Source organism: Pempheris klunzingeri, chromosome 2 (assembly GCF_042242105.1).
Source record: "Pempheris klunzingeri isolate RE-2024b chromosome 2, fPemKlu1.hap1, whole genome shotgun sequence".
NCBI classification, from domain to species: domain Eukaryota; kingdom Metazoa; phylum Chordata; class Actinopteri; order Acropomatiformes; family Pempheridae; genus Pempheris; species Pempheris klunzingeri.
Window position 1 is genome coordinate 15,776,479 of NC_092013.1, and position 21,554 is coordinate 15,798,032.

General features: G+C 41.4%; 2 protein-coding genes across 3 annotated transcripts in view; both read left to right on the forward strand.

Moving 5' to 3' along the window:
* On the forward strand, positions 1-3,440 carry LOC139207552 (protein shisa-5-like). The gene is made up of 7 exons (XM_070837293.1): positions 1-31; positions 216-299; positions 606-756; positions 852-854; positions 911-1,068; positions 1,782-1,955; positions 2,611-3,440. The coding sequence occupies exons 1-7, from the start codon at positions 1-3 to the stop codon at positions 2,745-2,747; spliced, it is 738 nt and encodes a 245-aa protein (XP_070693394.1). The 3' UTR covers positions 2,748-3,440.
* Positions 3,441-7,761: 4,321 nt separating this feature from the next.
* The window catches only part of itga7 (integrin, alpha 7), a 32,460-nt gene continuing 18,667 nt past the window's right edge, over positions 7,762-21,554 (forward strand). For both annotated transcript variants that reach the window (XM_070844310.1, XM_070844311.1), the window contains exons 1-2: positions 7,762-7,973; positions 21,275-21,402. In XM_070844310.1, the coding sequence (XP_070700411.1) occupies positions 7,762-7,973; positions 21,275-21,402 (340 nt within the window). The remainder of the gene's footprint in view (positions 7,974-21,274; positions 21,403-21,554) is intronic.

Below are 21,554 nucleotides of genomic sequence, written 5' to 3' on the forward strand. Positions count from 1 at the left end.
ATGGAGAGAGGTCTTAAATGGGAAAATGAAGGTAAAATGGCAGTAAGTAGTAAATTTGTTTGAATGGAGCACTCCCTCATATATAAATAAATCATCCTGTGGCACATCTTTCCCACATAATAAGGAATGCTGTTGGACTACTTGCTATAGGGTGGGACAGACAGACAGGCTGAGGCAGTTGTCTCACTGCAGAGTCAGACTCGCTTCCTCTTTAGACCATATCGTAGCAGTTATGGTTTCAAGTGCCTTGTACAGTCTAGTGTGTGTTGTCTGTGTGGTCCTGCTCCCGGCTGTATGGGGTGAGTTGTACTCTGGTGTTTTTCTTCCACAGGTTTTCGACCTTTAGGACTTCACAGTCATACAGCGACTGTCACAAAGTCAAACCAGTCAAGTCAGATCAGTTCATAACCAGGTGTCACAGTTTCATAACTACAACGTTGATTTCACCTCTCAGTGAGAATGAGGCTTGTTTTGAGCCTGTGTGCGCATATACTAGGAGGAAAATGAGACAACTGGAAGTTAAGCTTTCAGTCTGATCAGTTCTGACTGTAACTCCTTAATCTCTCACCGCTCCTCACCATGGCCTTGTGTTTTATATGTTACAGCTGATGACTGCAGCAGCTATAGGGACGCGGATGGTTACTACCATGATTCTCAGCAATGCCTCAGTCCTGAGTTCTGCTGTGGGAACTGCAACCAAAAATTCTGCTGCACTGAAAAGAAATACAGTTTAACTCAAGAAAGCTGCCCTGGAAGGTGTTTCCCTGCTTCCCTGCTGAACCTGTGTTTCACTCTACACCATACAGAGATGGGGAAAAAAACTACAGTTATAGGATATGACACAATATCAGCATGTAATTGTTTCTACATTTATTAAAATTGCCCTTTTTTCTGTGTTTCTTTTCCTTAGGTCTGGCTATGCTAAAAAAACCAGCACTGCTGTGATTCTGGGAAGCATCTTCGGGTCTATTTTTCTCATCATTCTTTGCATTGTCATCGTCTGCTGTGTGGCTCCTTGCTGCCTCTTCTACAAGAAATGTCGAAAAGGACGCAGCCAAAGGCACCAAAGTAGGACATATATCTGGTTACAGTTTATCTTCAGCAACTACAGTCTAAAACATTGTTTCCATACAGTAAATACAAGCCAAAGATTTGACAATTTAGCTTCCTTGCCAAGCGTTGTGCTAAATATGAAGCTATCTGAGCTAAGCTAGCTTAGCTTAGCACAAGCTAGCACACACTAAGCTGGCTTAGTTTAGCACAGATGGCACAGTGGGAACACAGGGAAACAGCTAGCCCGACCAAAGGGAAACTAAAGAAGCTAATTAACATGTTGTATCTTAATGTAATTCAAACACAGCCAAATTGCCCTTTAATGGGTATGTTGGTGGGACCAATTGGCCGTGCTGATTGTCTGGCCTCGACCAATAAATGATCAGCTCATTATTTACTGTAAACCGGCAATTTGTCATTTTTTACACGTTCATTTTTGTCCAGATTAAAAAACAAATCACACTGTGTGAATTAGTGAGCTTTGGGTGTGCTGGCTGGGGGATTGTATTATCTCCGGAGAGAGCCTGCCAACTCTCAGCAAGAAAGAGAATAGTGTTATTATTTCCCAATGTGTCAAACCTTTCCTGAAACCAAAACAAACACCTGATCTTTTGTTTCACCACAGTGTCCTTGATCAGTGGATGAAATGTTCTCAATTTGTTTCTGTCAGTAAACAAATCGGAGCACTTGTATCCAATTTTCAAACCAAACACTATCTATGACGTTAGTTGTAGATGTGAGAAACACCACCACTGCAGTCTACGCTCCCCAGCAGCCTCTCTCCCCCTCCGGACATCAGCCGTCCTACCCAGGCTACCAGCCTGTACCTGTGCAGCGTGGATATGGAGGATATGAAGGCCCGCCCATCCCTACAGCACCACCACCCTCCTACATGGAAGCTAGTGAGTTACTTCATGACAATTATACATTTCACAATTCTGCTCAGAAGTTGCTGGTATATTTTAGACTGATTAAACCTGAGAAGAATATACAGGTGGAGCAGGCTTGGTTGATGTCACCCTGTTGTCACCCAAGCTAGCCCGCCTGTGCAAACAAGAGGCTGCTGTGTAGCAGTTAGTGCTGTGTTTTACAGGTACTATGTATCAAGAGGGTTATTTGATGCTTTTTCAGAATTTACTGACAGCAATAATACGTCTGATGATATTCTATATTTTTCATTCTCAACAAGTGTTGCACGTTTACCCAAAGGCTGATGAAGGATAACTCATTCCTCTGTGCCATAGAGCTCCACTGTTGTACAAAACCTATAGCGCTTTCATTCAATTTAATTTAATTTACTATTTACATCCTTATGGCAAAATGTTTGCTAGAAACTATAGTGCCATGGTATTTTATTGCATTATTAGGATTTATTTAAAGAAATAAAATGACTTCAACAGAGAGGATAGAAAGTCTTGTTACTGGATATGTAGACAATAATGAAAGCAAACACCAATCTAACCTATTGTGATTATTGTTACTGGCCAACATATCAGTTAGAATAATAAATATTAGTAATTGGGAAAGCAGACCAAATATTTGTTTTTGTCTTTTCAGCTGATCCAGCTCTCTCTCCAGTTGCATTCAGTCCAGGGTACCCGATGGCCCTCTTTCCCAACCAGCCTTATGCGCCCTCAACACATTTGGACGAACTTGCACAGCCGCCCTACAACCCCTCTTATTGCCTTAACTGAAAAACCAAAAAGCTTACTAGACCAAAACACTACATGCTTGAAAATCATGGGAATATGAAATGTGTGGATTACATTGTGTTGATGTGGTGGAAACACCCTTTACAGGATGCCAAATGAATTATATCTTGGGAAATCTAGTTTTTATTTTGCTGCTGCTGCTTTGTATGGGTAAACCTTTTGGAATACGAGTGTCAGAAATAGTCGTTTGTTTAGCCGTATCCAGTTTTAAAACATGACCACGTTTAAATGGAAGTATTGAATGTCAAAAAATGCCAAGTACAAGTACAACAACACACATTTCAAGACAGGACAGAGAGATAAAATTAAAAAAAAGCTGGAGCATGGGCACAACAGTTAAGGCAGTATTCAATTTTGTGAATTATTTATCTGTATTTATTATTAATTTGGATTCATTCACATTCTCCGAACAGATATTAACTTGAGTTGTTGCGCTCGGTCTTGGTTTCTTCTTCAACAAGAACTTTGGGCTTTTCTTCCTGTCAGAGGCACCTTGAACTGTGACGCTGCTAGTAATTTTGATGAAACACCATTAAAGTGCCACTAGAGGTCGCCTCTGCCCTACTTTTATTTTTTATATAAATAGGATGCTGCATGCTGGTGCTACCAAATCTTGTTATCAAGCATTTTATTTTACATGCAAGACAATAAAGTCTGTTTTGTCCTCCTCTTGGATACATGGTTGGTTGTCCTTTTCAGTGACTCTATAGAGGCCCATCTATACGCTATAAGTCTGATGGGTATAATGCAGGAACACTGGTTTATCCTCTGTTGTTTTTGATTACTGTAATAAAACTTGATTTTTTCAAACACTACAAAGTACTTAGACTGAGTAAATATATAGCTCCATAGTACTAAAATAAGCCACATGGGTCTGTTGACACTAACAACTCTGTAAAAACAAAAAACTGTAAAAACAAAGAAATGCATTTCACAATCACTGGATATGCTTTGGATTACAGAACATCTCCAGTGATTGTGAAATGCATTTCTTTGTTTTTTCAGTCCAAGTTCAAGTTCATTTAGTCTCGTTCGGGGACGCTCAGATTACTAAAACTTACTTTTCATCCCGACATAAATCCTGTGTTTGGTCTTTGTGGTTGCTGTTGAAGAAACTGGTGCTGTGAGAATGATATGATGCTGTTAAAGGCTGTGGTTATTACGACTTATTTATAATTGTATAATGCTTTGCTTGATTATGGGATAACTGCCGTTTGTTAATGCATTCGTGATATCTGATTTTTTCTGACACAGAAATCATGGTTTGCAGAACACAAGTGCAGTCAAATGTTTGACTCCATAATCACTCTGAGGTCACATGTAAAGGGACAAACCTGGGTGATTTCCCGGAGTTTATATATTTTCTTTAATAAAATGACATTTTTGACAACATGAAGCATCTTCAGATTGCGGGTCAACAATTCACAAAAGCCTCCAGACCCATCAGACAATATCAGCTGTCTCTTTTATAAGTAATGTTGTTACGCTAAATGTTATTACGTACAGTGAGACAAAACCACTGTGCCCAGTTTAGCCTCTTCCTGCAGGATCCTGTGTGGTTAAATAGCCAGAGTGGGTGCGCTTGCATTTAATCCCATAATAACCAGCACCACTCCCCCACTATCCATTAATCAATACAGTAATAGTGCTGACTACGGCTATCTCAGTCATCGAAGTGACAGGGGGCTATAACATAACAGGAAAAATGACCCTGCCTGTATGTGCTGCTCCCCGCTCTAAAATAAGATCTCTCCTTGAGGTGTGGCTCAGACTGCTAATGAGCGCTTGTGTGACGATGCCAGTGTCATGGACGATGAGGCAGATAATTTTTACCGCCAGTCTTCACTACTGTTCTGATCCTTTCCATCCTTTTCTTCTTCTCTTGTTCCCTCTTCTTCCATCCTTCACTCTGACTGTGCTTTGTTCTGCGTGAAGGCATTCTTGTCTGGCCTCCTGCCCGAGCTGCCATTAAGATGATTTCAACATTTTCTCCTCATCCCACACAATTCCTCTCCCCTTTTCCTCCTTTTCCTCTGTTCTGTGGAATTCTTTTGGCATTTATAGTTCAAATCTGAGCTGTTTGGCACATGGAGAACGAACAAGGGTCTTGCACTATGTTTTTGGATATCAGAGTCAACCTTTTGATCAGGGTTTAGATCATTATTCAGGACTCTGCACAGAACCAGTGAGATGTGTGTGGGAGCAACTGCTGACAAAAGCACAAACTCCCCAGTGCGTGCTCATACTCTGGCCAAGATGATCCAAAGAGATACAGGCACGCAGAACTTTCCCACATGCTTGGAAACACAAACAAACTTGACAGCATTATTTATTTTCGATATTTTTAAATCTATTCCATCGCCAAGGATAAGTGATAAAGCATTTGCAACATTATTAATGTTCAGATATTCTTACATCCTTTGTGTGTTGACAAATTTCCACTTTTGGTACAAAAGGCTGAGCTACTGAATTTTGTTTTAACAGTATTAACCATGTTTGCTGGGTGGAGTGTAGCAATATTTTGCGCAGACATTCATGGTCCCAAGAGGATGAAGACTTCCAGCTCTCCATACCAGCACCGTCAGCAGGCTAACATTTTTCATTTTGAGTAAAATATCCCAACAGCTATTGGATGGATTTACATGAATTTTGACACTCACATTCATGTCCCCCTCAGGATGATTTGTAACATTGTTGGTGATCCCATGAGTTAAACAAGCCAACATTTTTATTTGTCCAGTGCTTTGGTTTATGACAAAATACCCACAAAACTATTGACATTGCCACCAGCCTTGGCTGTACTACATTGTATACTTGCTAAACATCAGCATGTTAGTATAGTCACTGTGAGCATGTTAATGTGCTGAAATTAGCACTTTATTTTTTTGATTTTATTTGGATTATTACTGCAGGACTGTTGTATTAGATTGCATTAGTTTTAGCTAGGTGTACTAATAAACAGACTCATGTGCATCAGCTATTTTTTTGAATACCACATCAGGACAGCAGGGGGCAGAGGGTGTTTGATGCAAGGAGAAGATCAGTTACATCCCTCCTGTAACCTGATGTGTATAGACATTGATGATGGTGCCCAGAGACACTAATCTTTGCTCAATTTTAATCCTCCTTAATGTGCAAGTTTTATTAAGGAGCTTTGCTACGTCTTTGTCAAAGCTCAAATTTCTCAGCTGAATTTTCAGGCAATGAAATCACAGCACATGATTTAGTTACCAGGAGGTTCTCTGCAAGAAAACAAAACAGCCAAAGTTGAGGATGTCCTTAATGATTACAACAACATTGGTTTGTCCATGTTATATAAAGACTTTCTGGAAGGGCTGCTGGAAAAGAGATTTAGAGCTAATAGTTTAAGTAATGAGGAATGGCTGTGTTTTGCTCTCATCAACTCAAACCCACACTTACAAAAAAAAGCAACAAAGAAACATTAAACTTCATAAATATAGATGTTATGGTTGAATTGTTGTATTGGACTGCATTACATGGCACAGTTGTACCTAATAAAGTGGCCAGTGGTTGTACATTACACATCAAAAAAGTTCAACAATGAACTCTGAGATGGGTAAAGCAGAAGTGCATTTTATTGTTCATGTGCTGTAATCCTGCGGTACGTTTCAACCTCTGTGACCAGTATAAAATATTTACCTCTTCACTTTGACACATCACCTCTGCTCTATCTACTCGGCACAAGCGAGTCAGGCCTGTGGGATGAGTTCAGAAAGAAATCTTGCACTTTCAGCTGCAAGAAAATGTTTAACATCTAATTGGAAATATGGATATCCATCTGTAAAATCTCACTCACTAATATGAATTCTAAAGTCACACACACACACACACACACACAAGGGCAAGTCCTCCCTCAACATCAAGTATTTCATCGTCTCATGTCGTTGGTGTGCAACTGCTGTGTGTGAGGTTTATTGTGTGGAACAGTTGAGGTGACACACTGACAGCTGCACACAGATAGACTCAAAAGAAATCAGCTGGTTAAAACAGCAGCTGTGGGTGAGCAGGCATAATGTTGTTTGAGCTGCTCATTTAAAAAAATGTATGAAAAACCAGCTGTAAAACCCTTATAATTCATACTGGTGAACATATAAGATACACTTGATGAGCTTTGTTGGAGTACTTCAATTTTCCTGATTATGTCTCTGTGGACATTGCTCTGTCACAGCACATACATTTCTCCCACTCTCCCTTTCCAGAAGAGCTAAAGGTCTGTAATAAAGTTTCCTGGGTCACTGTGCACATTTCGACCCCCTTTGTCTCCCACATTCATTCCAGATCGCTGCCACCAGAAGTCAGATGTCGAGGCTTTCAAGCTCAGAGTGGGAAAAAAGACCCTTTAACATTTTTCATCTGTCTGGCTTTTTAACCTTCAACATTGTACCTCAGGTTTTTTCTCCCAACAAGCACCTGCACCAACGAGTAGCCACAGTAAGAGGCAGTTTGGACCGTGTGAACTCAACAGATAAAACAGTCTGCTGTCTTTTCACCCTCTCGCTCTCTATTCAATAGCCTCCAAGTATCTTGACAACCTTGCCTGGTATTTTGGCAGCAGTCCCTTGAGTGTTGATGTCAGCTGAGAGAGGGGAGGGAGGGCGGTGGGGGGACTGAAAGACAGAGGGGAGGGGGAGGAGTGAGCGGGCTATTCAAGGCACTTGTCCTCTGTCTCCCTCGGAGCTTAGAGGAGGGGGAGGCGCACATGCATTGAGAGAAACACGCTCACACACACACACATATACTAGATGCAGCCACATTTTCACAGCCTGCTCTTCAGACTGACAGCAGCAAACGGAGTTGAGAGCCAGCACAACTGAGCGAGTGAGGAAGAGAAAGAGGATTGGAAACAAGGGAGGCATCCACAGAGGAGAGGACAGGAGAGGAGACTACACAGGATTTTTCTCTTTTAGCTCTCTGGGAGCCATAAAAGGAATCTCCCTTGTACTCCTCTTGAACTGAACTTGCTCTGCACCTTGCTATGGCAGCCCCGGTGGGACATGGGTGCTCCCCTTCATCTTGTTCACCTCATCCTTGGACTGCCATCCTCTGGGCTCTGCTGACCCTTTTGAGCCAAGTGTGGGGCTTTAACCTGGATACTACTCACACATTGCACAAGTTGGGAGACCATGGCACTTTTTTTGGTTTCTCTCTAGCACTTCACCAACAGCTTACACCAGAGCCCCAGAGCTGGTGAGTGGGTCAATGCGGCACTGAGCTTGCCCTGTGTGTCCTGTGTGTTTTTGACTTTTTGTTGCACCTTACACCCTCATTTTACATTTTATCTGCTCCTGCTCCTCATGCAAAATGTTCATTATACCATTCATTTTCATTTTTAGGGCAGTGTTTAGATGAAATTTGAGATGTGTGGCTATTATAGTCAGCATTTCTATGCTGCACCAGTCCTTGGATTTGCTAAATCATTGTAAGACCCATAACTCTGAACTGGGTGCAGGAGTTTTAGCATGTTTATGTGCAGCACAGAAGAGCTCTGACTTAATAGTCAATGATTTACAGTGAGTGTAGGGTGTACAAGAGCAGGCTTGCTGAATCAGCTATCGAGCAGTGATTTCTGATGAAGGGAAAAAAGGGCTGCAGTTCATGTCTGAGGCTGACTTCACGCTAGGGGAGTGGAGATGCTATGATCGTGTCCATAGTGTGTCTGTATGTGTTCATGGGTGAGCTGTGCTTGTGGGTTTGCTTGTCCTTGTTTGTTCTCTAATCCGCTGTTTGCCAACAGCTGTTTTGATGTGTCTTCCAGTGTGACTGGAGCACCCATAGGTCCTGTTCCCGTCCTCCAGAACTCATGAATAAATTATAACAACAGGTCTGTTTGTACATCTTTGGAAATGTTTACTGCACAACTGTAAATAAGAAGCAGCCTTAATTTAACTAAGCTTTGCGGTTAACATTGAAGGACGGGAATGCGAAGATGTAAATATTTTATCTAATGAGGCGCTGGAGAGAACTGATATGTTCATGGCATTTTAAAGGGTCTTTATATTCATCCATACTGTTTTTTCCACTACAAATTCATTTGGCACAGTTATAGCCATTATAGATGCCCCTATATATTAACAACCTCAAGAGCTTTTGTTTCCTTTAATACTTCAGAAATATGGTACTCCAATATATCCAGTGGTGGAGGAATGATTCATATACTTTACCGACTGTTTGTAAAAGCAGCAGTACTACAGTGTAAAAATATTCTAGTTCAGAAAGTATCAAAAGTAAAAGTATTTGTTGTGCAGAACATTTTGCTGCTGTAGTTGGTTGTGGTGAAGCTACGTTTCATGACTTTTTATAGTTTTATTTATGACAACATGTCATTTTTATTAGACCATCACGCAGAAGACGATGTTTTACATGTAAAATCTTAATCTGGAAAATAACCAGTAACTATGCAACTAAATCAGTGGAGTAAAAAGTACAAAATTGCTCTCTGAGGTGTAGCAGGGAGGAGATATAAAGTTTGGAAGGCAGATTATAGAAGAGCAACAAAAATAAATGTTAAAAGCTTTTGAATAAGGGAATTAATTTACTACGGGTCCCTGTTTTGGAGCTCCATATTTAACTGTTGGCTCCTCAGTTTACTCGGGCTGGAGTCATCCTGTCGCCTGGTAAGACCAATGACATCAGCACCCACACAGACATATAGACAGTCAAAGCGACAGTCATGTCAGCCCTCTGAAACCTGCTCGCGGTCCAGCAGCATTCCTGGAACTTATTTTAATAACTCACAATGAGCTCCAAGTACTTTATCGCTCACTACTGTGGCCTGTTGCAATTTCCAATGGAGGAAGACTGTTGAGAAAATGTCTGTGCTACACCAGCAGAGCTAGTGCCAGGGGGAGAGAGTCAATAAACTATGACTTGCTGATGTGATGCATCTACTGGAAGAGAGTGGGATGAGCAATGCTGCTGCCAGTATGCATTGATGACTTTATAATGATTTCATCCCTGTCCCAACACCAAACTGTATCTTGCAAACTCAGTTTTCCCAACATGAAGATTACTGTTGTGTGAAAACCACAAATCTCCAACATGATGACTTTTCATTAGCTAATAAATGTAGTCCTGTTTTCAGGTTCAACCGTTGTTTTTTTGTCTTTGCTAGTGTCAAGTTATTGATTATAGCTGCTTTTAGTTTACACCTGACCAGTGACTCTGCAGACAGCCAGGAGTGAAATTCTGCTGGTGATACAGTTTTTTTCATTTATTTATGTAATTGTTTCTATATCAACATAAAACACATAGACATTGAATATACTGAGCATAAAATGATTATGTCAGCCTATAAAATACCCACTGATGACATGGGGATGATTTGGACTGTAGGCGTTCAAAACAGTTTCAAGATGATATTATTACCCTCTCAGAGAAAGAAATTTACTATTCAGATACCAACACTGCAATTATCTTTCCTGTCTGAATAATACATTTCCATTAAGCTTTGCGCTAGTGCCCTCTCTGTGTTATTGCAGCTCAAATTTGGGAGTTTAGTTTCTGAGGTACTCCCATTTTCATCTCTGTTCTTCTGATGCACTGTCTTGAAACAATTTGCCTCAAACTTATTGTAATTAGATGCTATTGACTCATTTTGCCTTTGTGTGGGTTTAGGTTACTGTCGCCTGTGGTCATACTATGTTTCTTTGTGTGTGTGTGTGTGTGTGTGTGTGTTTCATCGGATTAAAAGGTGAAAATGATATTACCTCTTTGATGCTTTGTCACATGCTTACTCATTGCTGTATTACACACGCCATAATGCTAAAGTGCGAATAGAAATCAGCTTAGTCATATTGTCACTAAAGTTTCACCTCTGATTTAAGACTTGCACAGTTTGTTGGAGGATCAGGAAAAAAGTTTTCTTTGAAGCATCAGAGAAGTCTGAGTGTCTCTTCAAAAGCAGGGCCACACAATGTCAGAACCAACATTCATCTTCAGATGCAGCTGGCAGGTTTATGGAATGAATGTCTTTTTGTTCCGTTTTACAGTATCTCTTCAGTACAAGGACTATGAGTGCCGCAAAACCTACTGCTCCTTTTCAGCATGGTGGCAAAGGCCAAGGCCAAAGGTCAACCCATGTGACACAATGATCTCATATTGACTGATGTGCTGTAATGAGATCTTGTTCAGTGACATGTTGGAAGGAAGTAAATGTATGCCACACTCAGACGGGGATAAGAGCCTCGATCTGGCTTCTGTAGCGTTTCCATGTGATCTGTCTTGGTTGTTTTTGCTCTGAGGAAGAGGCCCCAAGCTGGACTTAAGGGGCTTCTCCTGCTGCGGCTGCTGATGCCAGACAGGGAATGAGATGAGAGGGTATTTAAGTCGTAGTTATGTGTGTGTCTGCTATTTATACTGCCATGAGAAGTGCTTCCGCTAATAGTTCCCTGCCTGGTGAAGACAGGAAGCCCCCTGAGCTTCATCCCACCACTGCCAATCCTCCTGAATTCAGCTACTGCTTGTTTATATATCGTAGCCAAACAACATAAAACGTAAACTTCAGAACAACAACATAATCCACCTTTATGATATGATAAACTTTCACCACATTTAAAACAACAAGTTGTACAGTAAGTGCATCAAAGGGACTTAATGCCTTTTGTTCTTACATTTTCTACTCCCTTTTACTACTTAACAAGACCAAGAGTCTACAGCTATGCCAGCGGGTCTGTTAGGGTGCATCTACAGACAGCTACACTTTGAACTAAATGCTAATGTTAGTATGCTTACATGCTCACAGAGCTCCTGATTAAACCAGGGCTCAGAGTCTACAGCCATGCTAGTGGTTCCATGAGGCTGTGCTGCTTACAGCTGTGCTTGGAGCTAAATGCTAACAACATTGCTAGATGCTAACATGATCACAATGACATTAGGATCAAGCTGATGTGGAGCAGGTATAATGTTTACCATGCTAACTATATTAGTTTAACATGTTAGCATTCCTATGAGAATGACATTAGTTTTGCAGGTGTTCAACCAAAGTATTGGACAGACTAACATTTTGCTCTGATGATGATGTAGAAGAAAAGTCAAGGCATCACCAGAGTTACTACAACTCATCCTGAGGGGAACATAAATACTATGCACCAAATTTCATAGCAATCCATTTAATAGTTGTTGAGATGTTTCAGTTGAGATCAAAGTGCTGGACCAATCGACAGACCCCTAGTGCCACTCCTGGAGCCATGCTGCTAGCATGACTAATATAACACTATGCTGCACTGCTGATAATCAATATTCAGGGTAAACTGATTCTACATACTGCAAGCTTTTAATGTCAAACGTCAATATACTTAGGACAGACCCATGCCAGCACGATATGGCATGAAGCCTTCTGCATATATTAATGCTAGTTCACTGCTGAAGGCACGTAAATCATACTGTACCCATCATGTATGCTGCACAGCCCCGAGCCTTACAGTTTCATATAATTTCTTCATATTGATCTCTTCCTCATGATTTAATGTACAGGTCTTTTCCGTGTGAGAGTGCTTTGACAAAAGTGGGGGGATGGCAGCTCTGCTTTGCTACTCTGATATAGGTCACAAATCATCTGTTATTGTTTCTTGCTGAAGGATCTCTGGCCTTGAAAGAAATCTATTGTGCTCATTCTCTATCCTGATCCCATTGTTGGCCTTCCTTTGTGTTATGTTTGAATCATATCAGTAGTTTCCTCTTTCTGGACATATCTTTTATTGGCTAGATTAACACTGCCTTTTTTTTTTTTCTCAGCTGAATTTGTTTTTGGGTGCTTCATAGCCATACACTAGCTATGTCATTAGACTGTGATTTAAGATACTGTCAGGCTGTTGATGTGAGCAGACATAAAGTTGGCTGCACTGCATTGCTGCCATAGGGAATGCAGAATATTCTCAGGTTGCAGCGAGGTTCAAGTTTGCCATGGACCTGCTTGGATGCCCTCTTTCTCACTGGCAGTGGGGCCACAGGTAGAAGATAAAATCCCAGACATCTAGTCTGGAGTTCGGTTTCACTGGCTCTGAAAGAATCTAAAACAGAGCTTTCTGAAGCTGAACAAATCCTCTCATTGAACTGGAGGCTTGATTAGCACAGCTTAAAAAACAAGAGTGGAGCGTGGAAGTGGATTTTGGATGACCTCCAAAAAGGTTACAGAGATTGCAAGAGAAGTCGAATGCAAAAGATAAGACACTCTGCACTGTGCAGGTTTAAGTCATTAGGAGGTAATATTAACAAAAGTTTGACATTTTGGTGAATATGCTGATTTACTTTCCTCGTGAGAGTTAGATTAGAGGATTGATATCACTCCCAGCTAAAACTAGAAGCTGGTTAGCTTAGCTTTGCATACAGACTGGAAATAGTCCAGTAGCAACAAAAGCCATCCAACAGCAACTCTGAAGCTCTTGCTTGTTTAATTGATATAAAAGTGAAAGTATAACAGGACACGTTGAGTCTGCATGGGGGATTATACACTAAACTATCTTTTGGCCGATTGCGGTGACTTCCTAAAGACGTTCAGACACGGGAGAGGCATTGATCTTCTTATCTAACTCTGCAAGACAGTAAAGGACTTTACTGATTAATTGTGAAAATCAACAATGCATTTGGCTGTTGCTTCTACAAGTTAAACACAATATCGTCTGTACCTTCCAGTGCCATGTCTTGTTTAATACACATATAAATGAGTGTAATGGGGGCTCACCATAACTGCTTGACACATTCATAACACAATGAAGAATTTCTGGGGGGCTAATTTGCATTAAAATAGTCAAATAAAAGCCGCTTTTTCAGCCTCAGCTTAAGAGTTGGGAATGAACCTTCCCCCGTTTCCCTCCCCAATTCAATTCATGATTTTTCTCCTGCTCCCGCTCTCTCTCTTTCCCTCTTGTGGCTAAATCTCCTAGAGACCATTCATGCGAAACCTCGTAAATGTAGGAGCTAACCCTGTTGTAGAGCTTATTTATATGAGAGATCAGAAGGAGCAAAGGGTATATAGCATGGGCTTTACAGTCTGGCACACACACACACACACACACACACACACACACACACACACACACACACACACACACACACACACATGTGATTAATGCTCTTTACTAGCTCCCACTTACTCTCTGTCTATTTAGCATTCTCCCATTCCTCCACAGTGTGCTGCTTGGGCCTGGACAAAAGCTCAGTGGGACGCAGGGCTGCTCGGCAGAGAGCTTTCAGGAATATTACCCTGCAGACCACGTGCTCATGTGAGAGACAATCTGCAGAGTCAGGAGGAAACATACAACTTAGATCTGATGGAGATGCAGAAAAAATGCAAAGTGTAGGAGGAGCAGGAGCTGATTCTGCATCTGCACTTCAGAGACAGTTGGCAGACAAAGTCCTGGGAGGGTCAGGTTTTCTGGTATTATTTTACATTATCAGCACACATTATTAGCGTTCTTTAGCATTCATGACTCATGCATGATATTGCTATTAGGTTTGGTTTACCTGTTATTTTATTTAAAAAGCAGCTGCTAAAGCATTAACTACCTTGGGTTGATCATGTGATCTGTATGTGGGGGAGGGGTTGAGGTTGTGATGGGGACGGGAGCTGCAGGGATGAATAAATCACAGAAGGCCTCCCTGTTGATTAAATATGTGTGTGTGTGTGTGTGTTTGTGTGTGTGTGTGTGTGTGTGTGTGTGTGTCCATACTTATGTGTGTGCGTCCATTTAGAGGCACTTGGGTTGACTCTGATAAAGATGCAGTTTAATCAATCAGCTGATGGCAGCTCTACTGAGAACTGATACAGAACAGAAATCGGGAAGAAGCCATAAAAAGCAGACATGAACAGGAAATTACAAGGGACGTGGAGGCTTTTTGCTTGTATTTATTAAAGGAGATTGGCTGATTGATTACTCAGGAAGTCTTTGAAAGGAAACGGCCGTATTACTTGAGCATTTTAAACATTTTTAGATGTCCTTTGTGTTACCACACCATCATTATCTTTTCTAATTTCCTCTAACAGTTATGGGTTGAGTGGGCCCATGGATGTAATGTGTCACCATTTGGTATCTTGTGTTAGGTTTAAATTAATTGCTATCTATCATCGACATAACCAGCCCAATGTTTTATTGGAGGTGCTAAGCTCTTTGTAAGACCAATATTAGCTTAATTATAGCATGTTTACTAAGTGGATATTTATGTTTCATAATTCAAAACAGCCTTCACTGAAAAACCTAGTTCTTATGTGGAGATTTGTAATAATTTACATCTGCTAGGTGCGACTGTTGCATACATAGAGTATGTTAACTGAAACATTAGTTTACTAATACATGACCTGTTTTGAGTGAAGTTAAAGTGATACTATTGAAATATGGCCCTTATTCAAAATATTGTCTAATAATTATATGAACTGAGACAATTAAATCAACCCAAATTTGCAAAACATTATGCCAGTAAAGTTTATTTTACACTCATTCTTAACTACATAAATGTTGGGCTGCTTCATCTGAACACATATTTCCAAGTATGCACATATACAGAAAACAAGGTAATACCTACCTTAACAAAAGATTTTAGTGAAATACATAGATTTTGTCAGTTGTTAGCTTGGATTGCTACAATTTACACATCAGTGATAAGATATTTTTAAGTTTTAATGGTGCAACTTGATTTGGTAGTTTACATAGGTTGGTTTGAAACTAGCTAGTAATTCGGAGGAAATCAGGAATGACTGTGTAACGTTTTTATGTATTTACCAATAGCTGGCTCAAGCCAATTCAGGATTTATAAGGGGACATTAAGTACACCAGAAGTACAATAAAGGCACTATGGTTGCTATGGTGCTGTAATGATTATGTGTGGTAAAGAAGCAATGAGTATCTACTCAGATCAATATTTATTTTATGTTCATGTGGACAGTATATAAAAATGTGTCTCCCTTCTTTGTTCTCTTTTCTGACTTTTTCAGTTGTTTCTCCTCTCTGTGTCTGTGTCTCATCACACATTTATCCACAAACATACAGTCACTGAGTTTCCTCCAGGACATGACAAGCAGGTCAGATAGAAAATCTAAACTGATCATAGGTGCTACTAATTGAATGGCTGTGTGACAGACCTGTCCAGAGTATCTCTCCTATATCCACCCATTGATGCTGCTTGTTCAAGCCCCCGAAAAGATGGATGGATGCACAGCTCATGCACATGACCATCGTCAACCATCGTCATCAACTACATGACACACTTCAAAGAAAGAAAATCAGAAAAGCGCTTTTAAAATTGAGGCAGAATTTAGAACCAAACAGTGTATCTAGACAGATCAATAGCTGGATGAGTGGATCAGGGAGGAGAAGAAAAGGAGGAGATAAAAAAGAAACAGGGGAGGGATGGTGTAGGGGCCATGTCCTCTTTACACTTTGGACCTGAGGGCCAATCATTACCCCATCCATGCCTGGAAGTGGCCGTTCACTTATTGATCAGCAGTGGGGCAGGTGGTGAGCTTAGGGGTTGTTAAAGATGCATGTGAAGTCAGGATGGGGTTACCATTGTCCTCTAAAAGCAATGTGTTTGTACCATTCCTGAAATATACTTTAAGTGCTGTAAAGATGCTCATGAGGGTTTTCTCTTTTTTTGGTTCTATTTGTTTTATAAATTGATATTAAACTACCCGAGTGTTGTCCTTCATCAATGCTTTTAAGCAGGAAGTTGAGTCACATCCGTGGGCAGTGAACCACATTATCCCAAAGGGGTTTTTGCATGGCCTGGCAGCTGTCTCTGTCTCTCTTTTTGCCCTTTACAGTGCATTACCTAACCCTTTTTCCCTTCTGCCCCGAGTGGGAGAGAGTTGAGATGTTAAAAACTTGATGATTCACAGCATGGTCACCTCATTCTCAGCTGTCATTTTCTCATCAGCAAAACTGAAAGGAGAAACTGGCGTCAGGTGTGAAAGCAGCATTTTCTGAAACAGGCCCTTTAGGTCTGTTTTATGAGACTGATTGTCACCGTCGACGTTGTTGGACAGGCTGCGGTCGATCTGTTGATCCTCAGTTTACACAGTTGTTGCACAGCCTCCTGTTGTCTTGTGTGCGTCCGCACATGTGCCTGTGTGTATGTGTGAGTTTATGGACAAACATTCAGGTCCATTTTTTACGCTCATGTCTCTATTAATGTCTGCATGCTTGCACATGTTTTCCTTTGCATGCATATATATGTGTGTGTGTGTGTGTGTGTGTGTGTGTGTGTGTTTGTCTGTCCAGGTCAGAGGTCACAGTCTTGTCTCGGGATAACAGAAGGCCTACAGAGCCCCTGGCCCCCATGCTGATCCTGTAGAGCCACTGTCTAGAGAGCAACAGCCTCATGCTGCTCTTCGAAGGACAGATGTTAAAGGGTGTGAGCAGACAGATTAGGAGGGATGAGCTGAAATTATCCTAAAACTAAATATCGGAATTTTTTAGGGTGCATGTGATTCAACTTTTCATAAACTTTATTAGCCTTCAAAGGCCCACGCCTGGAAAATTCCAGGGAAGGGTTGGGTTAAAAAAATGTTTGTATCCCCTGTTAAAAGTTTCAGTTGCTCTTTAAATTCATCTTGACGCTGAAGTACAACTTTCTGTCCCCTTCTGCATATCGTTTGGATGGTGTGCATTCATAGTGAGGTCCTTTACAAACTGAGCTTGTGTGGCCGTCTTGTTATTGCTTAAACTGCCTTCCAGTCTTTTCTTTGTCTCTCACACATCATTTATCTGTTATTTTTACCCTCTTTCCATAAACACACAAAACAGGAGGCAAGGAATTATCTTGGGATTTCAAAATACCTTTTCTTCAGTGTTTGGGTGTGTTGGTTGACTGTGTACTGGTATGGTCTCTGTTGGCCATATCTGTTTTTGTTTTTGCAGTGTTTTCTTGATGATTAGAGAAAGAATGCTGGTCTGAATATTGGTTACATATGTAATATATTGTTATCCAGTCTTTTTCCCACTCTCACTGCCTGTACGGGAGGCTGTATGCAGGGAAGTGACTCCTGAGGGTGGGGGAGGAATGAAGAGGGATGGGACTGTGTGTGTGTGTGTGTGTGTGTGTGTGTGTGTGTGTGTATATGGGTGGGGGGTGCTGATGGGGGAGGGGTGGACAGGATCGTGGAGCGAATGAGTGTTGGGGTCACTGCACATGCTCCCCTCAATGAACACATGGGTATAGGGGTAGTGTAATGAGGGTCCAGTGTGTGACTGTCTTGTGTCTGTGATGATTAGCTGGAAAAACAGGGATGATTTTTATGACAGTGGAGGGTGGGGGTATAAATCACCTTCAATAAAGCAGAGGCATATGAATATGTGTGTGCTTTTCTTTGTCTGACTGCATTCTGTATTTTCATTAGTGCTAATAGAGGCTATGATTCTGTGGACAGTAATTTCTGTGGGTGTGTCTGTCGGTCAGTCCAGAATAAAATAACTCAACATCTACGAGATTGATTGCCACGAAATTTTATATAATAGTTGCCAGATGATTAATTCCTATGCCTATGGTGATCCCCCGTCTTTCTCTGGTGCTACATTGACATTTGTGGTTCTGAATGTTCTCCACAACTACCCGCAAAGCTAATGCCACTCTCATCAGCCTCAGCTTTACTTTTTACTTTATTGCTAATCTGCAAATGTTAGCATGCTAACATGCTAAAATAAGATCCTGAACATAGCAAACATTACACCTGCTTAACACCAGCATATCAGCAATGTCATCGCGATCATGTTAGCATTCAGATGTTAGGAGTTAACTCAAAGCGCTGCTCTGTTTAAGCACAGCCTCCTGGTGCCACTAGCATGGCTGTCGACTCTTAATCAGGGGGGTCACTGATACAGGCGGGGCCCAGGTGCATTATCTAATCTATGTATGCAACCCGGCAGTGTAAATCATACAAACACACACTTCAGTTATGCTGGTGCAGCCTCTGAGGCGTCTGGGATCATGTGGGCATTTCACTAGCCACCGTCACGGTCACACTCAGCAGCCTGATATCTCCTCCTGGCTCAGTGTGCAGCAGCAAAAACACAAGCCTACCCACAACCACTCATATTACACACACACACACACACACACACACACACACACACACACACTCCATGTCAAATGTGGGTTTACTGAAAGATGAGCTTGGCAGTGGAGATCATGATCACACTGTCTGACTCAATCCTGAACAATGACGTGAGCTGAGAGGTGGGTAAAGGGCAAACAAATGAAAACATTACTCAGTCGTGACTTGTCTGTGTCGAATTTGGAACATTTGTGCCTGTCTGTATGCTGGGCATTATTCAACTCTAGCTCACTCAATTAGATAATGGATCAGTTATCATGATAGTTGTCAATTATCATAGCTGTCGATCTGTTAGTTGTATAATCCACTGGTTTACTTCCCTCAGACCTTTTCAACCAGTATCCCCACTCTTCTCCCACATATAATTAAATAGTTTGCACTGATTATTTTGAATGACAGTGAAATATGTGGTGTCTCCATTAACTTAGGTTGGATAAATGTCAATGGCTGTACACTGTATCCTACATATAAGCCATCCAACTCTTTCCTCCAAATAGTTGTGGTATAACAGCTTAACAGACCTCCCACCTTGCACCCTTACACCTGCCTGTGTGTCTGCACATTGGGGGGTTGGGGGTGAGGAGGGGGATATATCACCTTAACTCCTAAACACAAACCAGGGCTCCTTGGAATGTGGAGCTATAAGAAGGATCAGATCTTATCAGGGTTTTTTTTAGTGATATGTCTTCCTTCTTAATTAGATCCCTTTAGTTTAACATGTGTTTGCATTAGCTTAACACCGTTTGGTTGGCGGTCTCATGTGGACCACCAGTGATGTGTAGACGTCATTATTTCACATCAGATGTGTTTGGGGTTCTCACTCATTAAGGTTAGGGGGAATCACTCCTGAGGCATGCACGGCTGCACCTCAACAGAAGCAGTTGTCCGGACAGAGTAGAAAAGGAGTAGAAAATAGAAATTAGGGCTGTCTGGCAGTCTGGGCGGTATCAGTGTTAGAGTTCATGTTCTGTGTTAGAGTGTATTATGAAAGAGAGGATGAGAGTGAGGACAAAAGTTCTTTTATTACACCGTAAGAAAAGATGTTGAGTCAGGGTGGCAGCTGTTGTTATGGTGAAAAATGAGTAAGATGTTAGGATGTGCAGCAGTCAGGTCCACCATGTTTGACTCTCCCCTTTGTAAGTAGTCTACAAACCATTCTAACACAATGCTCACAGTCAGCACTAGCCCCGTTTCTGACCTTGTACATTATTCCTTGACTCCTTTTACTCTGGGCCAAAGTCTTCATTTGACTGACTGACCAACTAACCAACACAGCTTTACCAGAGCCATGCTGAAAAACTTTGCTAAACCGCAAAAGATGAAGATTATGAGGAAGAGGGACACATAGAGCGTGTTTAACCCAGTCACAGTGGTTAGTTACATTGAGTGGAGCCAATATTGTAACATGTAGACAATGTACTGCATCAAATGTAGCAATCTCAATTATCCAGCACAACAGTAAAGAGGTATGACGAGTTGCTGTGAACCCAGCACTCTTATTATGGTCTGTCTGTTTGTCTGTGCATGGTTCATGCAATGCTATCAGCTTGCTACACTGTATTTATAGTCAAAATACCTCCACAGAGTGGATCTAATTTAAGTGTGTACATAACAAGGTAGATATGGAGGGTGCTGGTGATGGGAACTTACACAGCCATTGCAGCTACTTGTTAGTCATATGTAACAACATCATTGTTATAATTATATTTAAGCAGCAGGCACATTTTAAGTGCTATTAGTGTGGCAACCAATTTAAGGTTGATCCCTCTCACTTTTCTTTTCTTTCGATCTCAGAAGCTTCTCTTTGTTCTCCGATCTCCCTCCTCTGCCTCTGTTTCCCCACGTCTCGCTTCCATGCATATGCCATGGCTGACAGTGTTGGGTGGAATGTGGCTCAACGTTTGGTTTTTAAATAGCATCCTAGCCTGAATAAGTCACTCCTAATAAGGCAGAGGGCAGTGACACTGGCCCCAAAATATCAGCAACCACCTCACTGAGAATAAAACTTTTCCTTGCCTTGATAGTGAAAGTATATTGGTGGTAACTACAGTGCAAACCAGATACAGTACATGCAGACTCTGCAGAGCTGCTTTGGATCAAATTAAAGTCAAGATAGCATGACAGTGTGATTAGCTGTAGGTGGTCTCAGCAGGGTTTCAACAGTCTTGCTTGAGCTGCAGGTGTTTGTACTTAACAGTAATGGTGGCGTAGGTCAGCTGAGGCGATTGTGCAAAATTTGCCACCAGCCATGTGTGAAATAACATGAGAAAATGTTAAGTGTACAGTGACCCTGCCACCGAATCATGTGTGCTTAGCATCACATCTACCACTAGAGTTACATTGTAAGTTCTTGTACTCAGACTCACATGAGATGTTTATTTCTTGGTGTACGTTGCAGTTTCAAGACACCAGGCATTACAGTTAAATGTCAGTGATGTTCCCTTAGGATCCTTGTGGGGGCGCCGCAGGCTGCAGGGCAGGGCCTGTTGCGGGGCAGTCGGCCAGGAGCCTTGTTCAAGTGTCCAATCACACCAGAGGAGTACGACTGTGAGAGGGTGGATATTGATGGAGAAGGTGAGTGTACTGCTGTAGAGCTGAAACAATTAGTCCATTAATTGATTAGCAGTGACACTGTTGATAGTGGTCTACTCATTATCAACAACATCACTTTTTGGACAAAATGCCATACATTCACACTCAAATATGTTCCAAATTTGCTGGTTTTC

Bases quoted from the DNA above. Each gene is read 5' to 3' on its own strand.
- LOC139207552 (XM_070837293.1), top strand. From the start codon at position 1: ATGGAGAGAGGTCTTAAATGGGAAAATGAAG. The intron at 32-215 runs GTAAAATGGCAG...CTTCCTCTTTAG, and splicing joins TCTTAAATGGGAAAATGAAG to ACCATATCGTAGCAGTTATG. The intron at 1,956-2,610 runs GTGAGTTACTTC...TTGTCTTTTCAG, and splicing joins ACCCTCCTACATGGAAGCTA to CTGATCCAGCTCTCTCTCCA.